Consider the following 11424-nt stretch of genomic DNA (forward strand, 5'->3'; position numbering starts at 1 on the left):
CCTCGTATGCCAGCAATTTCATTAGAATCTCTTACGTTAACGTCACAGAATGTAGTAAATTGCTGTTTTGGGAAGCAGCGACTATAACACGAATGGTTAGAATGAGGATCAAGTACAGTACGTCAAATTCCATGAAAATAACCGTATCTAGGGAAATGATTTTTAAAATAGGGAAATTTTCGTGAGAATCTGGGGAAACCGGCGAGACGCCAGCGGTAACGCTGATCATATCCCAGTAACACCAGAGATTAGATTCTAAGTGACCCCTTGCGACTTCCATTTCCTGGCTCGTTTTCTATCCTCTACAGAAGCTGCTATTTGTTGCGATTACTGAGGGCATAGGTACAGCATGAAGCAGCGTACAGCACGGGTATACGGATTACGGGCACGCTATAAATTAAATTTGGAACTACGGCCATCTAGCACAAATCGTGTTATTTTTATATAATTTGAAAAATCAAACATTTTCTTTCAAAATGAAACGAGCTATAACTCGAACTATACCATGCTTGTTTTTTGTTGTAGTCACGCTCTTGAGTCTTGGATGGATGAATAGAACATCAACAGGAAGTTCAATAGTTTTTATAACCCATCTTAACAAATGGTTAAAAAACTAAGCAGATGGCCAAAGGCACTAATGTAGCGCCATGATCACCGGGAGCAGTGTTCACAGGTATGTACGTATCAATTACTAAACAGTGCACACTGCACAGCTCTCATCAAACAAGTCTCCAAATACCCAGTGACGATAATTGCATTTATGACTTTCGCAGATATTCATCGAGACACGTTAATCTCAAGAGCAGCCCATGGCATGAGTGGCATTCATACAATGTCATTGAACTTATTCACATTTCATCCACGCATTTATAATGAAGCTTCACTAGTAACACCACTAATTAGATAAACATGGTGCCGTTCATAAAACATACGCATTTTGTATACCATCATCTACAACTAGTCACCCCACTTGTTCACGATTTCTGCCGTGTACAAGCTAAGCCGTTGAATGTTCACTAGGCAAGGTCCCGCGTTTGGGAAGTAGGTACACATATCGCATCAAAATAATCACATAAAAACCGTAAACTGGTAGGCCGTTCCATTGCGGAGGCAAAAACAGTGAACATCATTCTGGGCCATGTGAGCCATTAAATAATTCGAACACAATTCAAGTAAAACGTCTGCATTTTGATGCTGCCATGAGACAAAAAAAACTTGAAAAAGTGACGAACATTATCCTACTAGGTTATTCAATTCTATATTTCACGTCGTGAAGACGACATTCGTTATTGACGCCCATATTGGTCCCGCTTATTCATGATAAACTATTCATAAATTTCCTTATACAGCATACAGTACAAAGAGGTCAATTGGATACCAACTTTTCGGTATACCGATGCATGCCAATCAATCCGATACCAACTTGGTAATTGGTACTTCTGTTTTTAATATTTTGTTGGTAGATATCATGAAGCTTCGCTAACGTATAAGAGGCTATAAATTTTGTAAAAAGTTGGTATTTCCTTGGTATTCCCAAGTTGGTTCGGTTTCGGTATAGGTATTCCCGTGGTTTTGGTTTTAATATTTGGTTTGGTATTGGTATCCTCATTTTTGTAATAGGTCATCACTAACCCGCGCACCGACGGGGGGGGGGCGGATATCCGCCCCCCCTGAGGTTTTTCGCGAATAGCGGGAAAACCGCGGCGCGTAGCGCCGCGAAATTTGGTATGACTATTCCCTTATCAATTTTACACATGGTGTGCAAGTTTGAACCTCCTACCTTTCAAGGTCAGGTCACCAGGTCACTTTGAATGACCCAACCTCAAGTCACTTTTTTGCAACTTTGTCACCGTGCCAGAGCTACAGTAGATGTCGGAGGCCTTTGAAAGTCGCAGGATGTTATTAGGTCGTTAGTAGCTACAATTTGTATATCTCGGAATTTTGATATCGGTGACCTAAGGTCAGGTCAATTTCGCGACCTCCCCATTATAAGTCAATGGGGGAAAAATCAACTCCCTGTTTTTACCACTAAAACGGGTCGGAATGGCCCCATATACCATACATGACTTCATACACGATCAACCTTCACTACCTTGAGGTCTGTTTTGCTGTTGGGCAGCTGTGAGGTCATGTGACGTCATCAAAGGTCACCAAAGGTTTTTGGCCAATAACTCCGTACAGGAACAAGATACAGACGCGTGGATGGTCTCATTGTGTTCAGCTCGTCAAGACGCATCGAATGATATACATGATGACCTCGAGGTCACGTGACCTGAGGTCAACCTTTGACCTTGACCTTTCGAGGTCAACATATATATCATTCGATGCGGATTGACAAGAGGATCACGATGATGCCCTTAGTTTGTTCCTATCTTGACTAATTCGAAAGTTATTCGAGAAAAACTCTCTCCATATTTAGCGCCGCCATTTTGACTTTTTCGACCCCTGTGACGTCATCTTTGACCTGACCTGAAAATGACCTTAGTAAAAATTGTAGATCTTGACCGTGCGTATCCGATGCCGTTTACCGCTTGTCGCTATCTTGCTTCGTTCTCGAGATCTCAGGGGGGGGCGGTCATCCGCCCCCCCCCCCCCGTCGGTACTAAGTTGGCGCAGACCCCCGTCGGTGCGCGGGCTAATACAGTACCTATACAATTCTACATAATGGTCAGCATTTCTATTCGAGACATCTAAGGATAAAACTCAAACATATACATAACACTGCCCAAAACAATAAATTGAACATCTAAATCAACTACCTATTGATAAATAGAGCCCCTTCGGTTAGTAATTCCATTGATATCTTAACATCAACTGAACCATTCTCAGCGCGGTTCATCGCCCCCACACGCAATTCACAGATCCACCCAGATCCACCTAGAGTTTGGTGGATTCGACACGGGCTCCGTCCTCACTTTGAACGATTGTAGTGAGTGTGGCAGTGCTAGTGCCCGTGGGAAGCGTCTCCTCTACCGCTGCTCCTGTCGAAGGAATAATCTCAAATCGGCAGATAAAAAATACACATGTAAGTACAATATACATACGGCTAAATAGTAAACGAATGAGAAATAATCAGACAAGTAAAACAATAATTAAAGTCTTTGTCAGCAATGTCAATGGCATTACACCCCAGGTAAATTACTTCAACACTGTTAGCTCGTCGAAAAGTTGCACTCATTTTGTTGGAATCCTGACTGAATAATACTAAAATGCATATTCAATACCCACTGTGGATTCGGCGCTTTACATGGCTAGTGAAAGCACCCATTAACTGTTCCGATTGGGACTCCCGACTGACCCTCGGCCTTCTCGCGGCGTTTGATGTGTCCGTGCAGGCAGCAGTAGTAGACGACCGCGTAGAGGATGCCGGCAACGCCGCTGGCAACCCCGATGACGCGGTAGGTGAACTCCATGCCGTAGGAAGCCATCAGATAGCCGCCCACGAAGCTGCCCAAACCATGGCCTGCCGCACGGACAGACCACGCATCAATGAGTGATAGATACCTACTCTCTTCGACAAAACCAAGAATATCTCGAAAGCTACGTTGTCAGTATTGAAATCACTTGAAATTACCACTTGAAAATCACAGCACATAGACGGCTTATGACCATATAGGATGTATGTTACGTGGGCCGTAAGGGCCTTGGGGCAGTGTTAGGTTGTTCCGGCGACCGGCGTTCCGCCGTGCCGGACCAGGATGAGACCGGTGACCAGTGTCAGGTCGCGCCAGTTCGAGCCAATGAAATACAGTTGCAAAATGGTGGAGAAATTATGCAAACAGAGCTAGCTCATGGAAGCAACGACGTTGCTAATTCTTTCCGGGAGCGGAAACCTATGTATACATATGGCAACATCGAAGCGCCTCACAGATAGAATACTTTGATGAGAAGTCTCAGTACCAAATACTAAGCCTCCAGCGTACAAGAATGAAGAAACGCCTTCTAGACAATCTTGCATGCCCCGTAGCCGCGCTGAATCTTGTGTTCACACGGAGGGGATTTGAAACATTGGGCAACGCCCAAAGCTTTTTGGACCTGAGTGTTTAAGCCTCCGAAAAACGCTAGAGGTTATAGAGAAACCTTGAGACTACCTTTTCCCATGATCGGCTTAGCATTTTCTCTTATGGAATACGTGTGAGGCTCGTTCGAAAAAATGAATTTCGCATGGGAATCCAATGGGATATAGAGGATTCTTCATGGCTCCGAGTGGAAGATAAGGATATCTTTTCCAAGCGGGTTACTGAAAAACCGAGCGACGAAGGAGCGAGGTTTTTTGTAACACGCGAGGAAAAGATATCCGATCTTCCACGAGTGAGCCATGAGGAATCCTATATCTTTCTATCTTGAGGTTTATTCTTAATTAATTACATAAAATGTATTTAATTGTATTCATCTATGTGAAAATAGATTCAGAGTAGTTTGTTCTTATTTCATAAGTTTCATCCATAAACAACCATTAAAAATGTCGTTTGGTTATTGACCCATCATCACTTGAACTCTTGATTTTTGGCTATGAACCCTCGAGACCTTATCTTTGCATCTCAGAGGGATGCAGAGATAACAAATTCTTATCTTTGCATCTCAGAGGAGTGCGAGATAGAAAGATCCCTGCACTGTAGACGTAGACCCAATGGCAAATAAACATCAACTAGAAAGATATAGAGGATTCTTCATGGCTCCGAGTGGAAGATAAGGATATCTTTTCCAAGCGGGTTACTGAAAAACCGAGCGACGAAGGAGCGAGGTTTTTCTGTTACACGCGAGGAAAAGATATCCGATCTTCCACGAGTGAGCCATGAGGAATCCTATATCTTTCTATGTTGAGGTTTATTCATAATTATTTAAATATCAAATTCAAATGTATTCATCTATGTAAAAATAGATTTAGAGTATTTTGTATTTATTTCATAAGTTTCATACACAAACAACCGTTAAAAATGGCTCGGTTATTGACCCATCATCACTTGAACTCTTGATTTTTAGCTTTGAACCCGCGAGACCTTATCTTCGCATCTCAGAGGGATGCAGAGATAACAAATTCTTATCCTTGCATCTCAGAGGAGTGCGAGATAGAAATATCCCTGCACTGTAGACCCAATGGCAAATAAACATCAACTAGAAAGATAGTATTTTTTAGCACCGATTTGGTCTACTGCTACCAACTTTTACTGGCTACCCCTGGTTAGAACGTTCCATGGCAACTCAAGAACGCTGCCGCTGTTTTTATAGAGTAAGCAGTGCTTTGAACTGCCTATCGCCACCGTCGTTTAGACAAATTACCGTGGCTCACGGCTGAGCTGAAAGGATCCTTTTAACTTTTAAGCATCAGAAAACAGCATTAGCGCCATTTTCGATAGAATGTTACCATTACCGACACTCCTTTACTAGCCATGGCCCTCATATGTGACTCTCACCGGCATTGTAGTGTAGCATCCCCGAGAGTCCGGTCATCGTGGCGAGCAGGCCGGGAGGCGCTAGCTGCGCCGTGTAGGTGGCAGCGCTGTTCCACATCAGGTGCACAGTGACCACCTCCAGCAGCTCGAACGGAAAACACAGCCAGGGCACCCTGTATAAAAAACGACACAACCCGGTAGGGAATCGAATGACGATGGCTACAGGGGCCAAACTGTCTGAACAGGTTGACCGTTAATCGTTACGGTAATCATAAATCACAGGTCACGAATGCATTTGAAGTGACGTCTGTGATTAAACAATGGATTGTTCCTTGAAAGCGGTAAATATGGGCTAACTAATCCAGCATGTTTGGTATAATATAGGTGCACATTTTTACAATGCAGTCAAGGCTATAGAACTTCATGCAGTCTTAAATACGTCTTCGTCCTCACTTGATGAGCGAGTAGCCGACGTAGCGGACCGCGTAGCCGAAGAAGGCCATGATGAGCACGTTGACGTGGCCGATCTTCCTGGTGATGGCGTCAGACCACCAGTTGAACGGCATCGAGGCCAGGCCGGCCACAGTCATCGTCAGGCCTGCGGGCAGGCTGGGGTCTGAACGACGGGCAACGCCACACCGCTTTTGCCACTCGACTGTTAACCCGGCCGGGCCCGGGGGGTAATCCCAACCACCGCAGCCCGGGGGGGGGGGCGTTTTTCGCCCCCCCCCCCTCCTGTCTAACTCCGTAAATAAGGGAGCTACGCAAACAAAAGTGATGCGAACCGAAAGGTCCTTACGAGACGATTCTAAAGCACCCAAAATTTTTGACCTCAGGTCAGAGGTCAAGGTCAAAGGCAAAAACCGGCAAATGTGTAGTGATCTCAAAATAAGCGTTCTAGAGGACGGCAGGATGCGTAGAACCGGCAAAATTGGGTGTCAAACGAAAGAAAAGAACCTGAGGATTCCAAAAATGTGCTCAATATTAAAGGTCAAGGTCAAGGTCATGCTCAAAATTGACCTCAAACTTTGCACTTTTTCGTACATCTTGCGTGCTAACTTCTAAGATGTTTTGAAATGTTTTGAGGCTTATCAGGTCCCTATTTGTGGTTTTATCTTACAATACAAGGCTGCTCTAAGGTCAAGGTCACAGAAGAGTGTCCTTGCTAGAGGCTATTTCACTGATTTAAGTTAGTAATAATAAATAAAACAATTTTGCCATCCGGCGGCTCTAAATGAAGGCTTAGAGGAAATTAGATTCCAGATTCGTGATCAGCGGGTACGAATCCTTTACAAACGACCTTTCATGTGTCAAGGTCAACCAAAGGTCATTCGAGGTCACATGAGGTCAACATAAAACTTGACCTTTTCCTAGCCAAATATATATCATTCGACGTGGCTTGACAAGGCGAATGCGATGGTAGGGGAGAGTGGGGTAATTTGGCCGGTGGTGTAAATTGGCCGCCCCCACCTGTACGATGTCTAATAAAAGTGAGTGAAATAACTCTAGTCTGTATTCATTTGTCATGGGTAGAAATAACTGGAGGACAAATGTCAAAACTTTGCCCCTCGTAGTTTTATTCAAAATTAATAAAACGTTAATTTCATTAGAAAATGGTAACTTTTACTTCTGTTTACAAAGTTGTATAACATGTAGCATTTGGGCTAAAAACGAATTCAGACCTTATAGCACCATTCTTGGGGGTGTTCAGCGGTTCCAAGAGCAATTTTATCTAATTCCATAAAGCCGTGATGACTTTATCGACAAAAATTTTCAGAATGGCAATATGGGGTAATTTGGCCGGGACTAGCGGGGCAACTTGGCCGGTGCGCTCATGGTCACTATGCTGGAGCGCCGAGTTTTCATGGTCAATTGTACCATAATTGACATGATTCATGACCAACTTTGACTACTTTGATGCCTTACATCCGATTGGCCAACTGTAAGAGCATGTGACGTCATCAAAGGTTACCAAACGTTTTTTTGCTAATAAATCCTTACATAAAAATGGTACAGCCGCACAAATGGTCTCATTCTGTTCAGCTCGCCATGGCGCATCGAATGATATGCATGATGACCTTGAAATCACGTGACCTTGAGGTCAAGCGACCTGATGCAACGTGACCTGAGGTCAACCTTTGACCTTGACTTCTCAAGGTCAACACATATATCTTTCGATGCGGACTGACGAGAGAATTACGATGGTACTCGAAGTTTTGGCCTAGCTTGATTACTTCAAAAGTTATTCGTAAAAAAACTGTGATCGCATCTAGAGCCGCTAATTTGGCTATTTTGACCCCTGTGACCCCTGAGCCAACCTCCAAAATGCGGCAACGATAGGCGTTATCACAAGTGTATTCGCGGCCATTGGGGCGAAGTAAGAAAAGAAGAAAACAACTGGTCCCAAGAACTTTAAATTATCAGTTAGCATGCACCTTTTCCTTGATATGTAGAGAATTTACCATTAATTGTTAGAGAAAATTGCATTTAAAATCTTCCATTTATGCTTTTTTCATCGTTTGCACAGTATGTTCTTTAATTAACTAAGCTAGAAACACTAATTAGAAATAGTTCCCGCATCATCAAGAACAATAGGGAATGCTTAAAGTGAATACAATAATCTAAACGGTTTTGTAATCCATGTGAAGACACTTCTAAAATTGCCTGTAGAAATATTAAAGGCAAAAGTTCAACTTTTTCACAAGACGGATGGCTATAAACCTATTCAACGTGTGACAACTCAGCCGGTATTTCGTCGCCTACAGCCCAGCTTTCCCTAGTGACCGATAGAGGCGCTGCTATCGATGTCCGCCCGTGCCGCCTAACGAATGCGTCATAGGACACACATCATTGCTGAATCTGAAGCTGACTCGCAATATAAAAGAAAATCCCGACCGCAAACTAACACCGGCCAAATTGCCCCACACCCCCGGCCAAATAACCCTGCTAGTGGGGCAATTTGGCCGCCTTGCAGACCTTTGTAATACGTCACAATTTCAATGTAAGTAATTACTCTGTCATTTCAAGTTCACTGTCCAGTAAAGTAAAATGAATGGGACACCTGCCAGCGTTGAGAAAATGCAGAAATGTGTCGTCAATTTTAAGTTATATCGTTTTCTAAAAAAAGCGGCCAAATTACCCCACTCTCCCCTACCACTGCCGTAGCTCTAGGATCATTTTTGTCGAAGTTATTTGCGAAAAACTAAAACCACAGCTTGGGGTCGTTGATCTGACCTCTGACCTCAGGACACCAAAACTATTTTTCCATTTTTCTCTAGGTCAAACGCTACACAACTGTGCTCGTAATTTGTCTTTATCTCTGAAACTATTTTTAGCAGCTATTTGAAGTTCGCGTCTGCGACGCCGAAGTTTGCCGTGCAGGGGTCTAGAAAAATCAACCGTGTGACGTCATCAATGGGGCTAGGTCCAAATTTTTTGCTTCAGAAGATGTCAAATTGATGGGAAAAAAAGGTATTGAAAGTTTCGCTTTCCTATCCCTAAGCGTTCGAGAGCTATCGCAAATATTCGCCGGGGGGGGGGGGCGAAAAACGCCCCCCCCCCGGGCCCGCCAGGGTTAACTGGTGAGGTGAACAGCTAATCGCACCGACTGTCCCTCGAGGGGAACAACAGTTCAGGCATATGTTTTGACTCATATAATCATACAGGAATATATCTCATATCCTTACAGAAATATAATTTATGTTCGTATAAAAAAATTAAGATGTTTGTTGTCTGGTGATAAAATAAAATAAATCGTGCTTGTGTTAAAAAAAATATATCATAAATTCTAGCATGAACGGACAAAAATATCACTGAAAATAGCTTACCAAGCATATAGGTTGGTGCGTTGAGCTCTTTGAGGAAGATGAAAAGAAAACTTTCCAAAAATCCCCACATGACGCCCAGAAATAAGACGACAAACAGAAAAACCACCGTTTCAGGGCGTTTGAAAATCTGAAAACAGAAAAAAAAAACGCTGAAATTGAAACTAAAACTTCATCACAATTTACAGGCCGAGTTTTTAAACATACATTCAGTCACGCGAGCACATTACTTTTATTAATTGCTTGCTATCGATCAGACTAGAAGGTACTTGCCATCGGATCTGTCGTATTTTTATCGAGAAAAATGAAAATGACCCGGAACACTAACCGATTTATCATTTACTGTGGTTGAAATAGGAAAAAGTCGTGTCTCGACAGGCCGACTGCTACCATCCTCCGGATGAGACTTACAAGGGAGCTATAATTCTCACCCTTACAGGCACACTAATATGTGCACTCTGTCGAAGAGAAGAAATACCCCGACCTGTGCCCCCTGAATCTCTGGCCTCTCCCACCTCAGACTCTGACCTTTGCCCCCTGAATGACCTGTCCCATTTCGGACTCTGACCTGCGCCAGATGTTGGAAATGCGGTTTCTCCGGCAGTGCGACGCGTAACCGGGAGGCGAACACAGTGATCAGAGCAATCAATCCGCACACGTCCGTCACAAAGAAGGCTGGGCTATAATTGGTCGGACCTGAAATATAAGGAGGATACACAGGAGGACAAGGTAAGACACATTTTAATTCAACGGTACTGTTATCTAAACTAAAAATGTCGCCTTAGGTGGTAACTTAGCAAGCGTCAACCCTAAGAAAGTGTCACGTTTTCTGCAAGTATAGTCGTGCAGCTATTCTCTAGGGTGACAAATGATAGAGCATCCTCGTATAAACACGGATGCGACGCATGTTCTCAGCACGAGTCAGGACATCGTCTCTCACCGTCACCACTGAAGACGTCGATGAGCAGTCCGGCCAGCGGCGGCATGATGACGGTGGCCAGGATGGCGGTGACCCGCTGCCGGCCAAAGTTCTGGCCCGGCTCCTTGTGCCTCTTGACCAGCGCCAGGTTGGTGGCGTCCAGCAGCGTGAACGTCGGCTTCAGGAAGAACGTGGCCGCCAGTCGCAGCCAGAAGTAGATCCAGAACGTGGTCCGGTTCGAGACTGGCAGCCCGCTGGCCGGCGCGCAGTCCAGCCAGCAGCTCGACGGGCAGCTGAACTCGCCGTGGTGCAGCTGCAGCTGCACGTCGCCGTCGACCAGCGACGCCGGCAGCTGGCAGCCGTCCGAGCCCAGCGGCAGCTGCAGCACGGCCGTGGGCGTGGCCTCGCGGCACGGCCCGTCGGCCGGGCAGAGCAGCAGGCCGGCGCCGCCCGTCGTGTCGGCTGCGTCGCACACCAGGGTGCAGTGCAGCGTGCGCGTCAGGTTGCCGCAGGGCGGCGGCGGCCAGTCGGCACACTCCAGCCGGCTGCCGTTGCTCGAGGCGGCCAGCGCCTCCGGCGTGGTGTGAGGGCTGGCCGGGATGTAGAAGAGCATGTGGTGCAGCAGGCAGTGCACCACCAGACAGCCGATGTACAGCTCGCGGATCCTACCGGTGCGGTCTGCCAGCAGGCCTGCCGCCGACCACCGACCGGGGCGGACCGTCAGCCGACTCGATAGAATTGAATTCAATGTTCATGCGGTTGGGGCAACTATTGATGAAAAGATTTATTAGGCAGGTGGAATAGCCGTATGCATGAGAAAGGCCCATGGCTCCACGGAGTTTAAAACCTGACTAAATAAATTGGTATACCGCATCCGTCGTAATTTAACTATGGATGTTTTATTGACTTATCAACAGGGACAACGTACATACAAAGCAGCTTCCAGGTGCATGGCAATTGGCATTGTTGCCCTACTTAAACAAACCAGTATGCATAATGCATAGTACAAACTACAAAGTACATACCCAGCTCGATGGTATGTCATATATCATGTATCATGCACCCATTGCAAACAGGTTTGTTCACAATCTTACCTATGACGATGGGTGCCACCAGAGAGGCTATGGGCATGAAGAGGTAGACCTGAGCGACATCAGCCAACGTCAGGCCAAGTGAGGTCATCTGCAGGGTCAGCAGCGGCAGGATCGTGTATGAGGCTGTCGACAACCGCAATCAAAAGTGACAGTCAGCATAGCAGCGGTAAGATCGTGTTGGTAAATACAAGGCT

At 45.3% G+C, this 11424-nt stretch overlaps 1 protein-coding gene across 1 annotated transcript; it reads right to left on the minus strand.

Moving 5' to 3' along the window:
• Positions 1-2616: 2616 nt before the first annotated feature.
• On the minus strand, positions 2617-11215 carry LOC122368460 (major facilitator superfamily domain-containing protein 6-A-like). The gene is made up of 7 exons (XM_043342401.1): positions 10158-11215; positions 9786-9913; positions 9221-9347; positions 5847-5991; positions 5415-5566; positions 3299-3463; positions 2617-2981 (listed from the first exon to the last, which is right to left on the minus strand). Exons 1-7 carry the CDS (start codon positions 10747-10749, stop codon positions 2878-2880), a joined length of 1413 nt encoding a protein of 470 aa, XP_043198336.1. The 5' UTR covers positions 10750-11215; the 3' UTR covers positions 2617-2877.
• Positions 11216-11424: the final 209 nt, after the last annotated feature.

The sequence above is a fragment of the Amphibalanus amphitrite genome, unplaced genomic scaffold, assembly GCF_019059575.1.
Source record: "Amphibalanus amphitrite isolate SeventyFive unplaced genomic scaffold, NRLGWU_Aamphi_draft 000949F_arrow, whole genome shotgun sequence".
Taxonomy (NCBI): domain Eukaryota; kingdom Metazoa; phylum Arthropoda; class Thecostraca; order Balanomorpha; family Balanidae; genus Amphibalanus; species Amphibalanus amphitrite.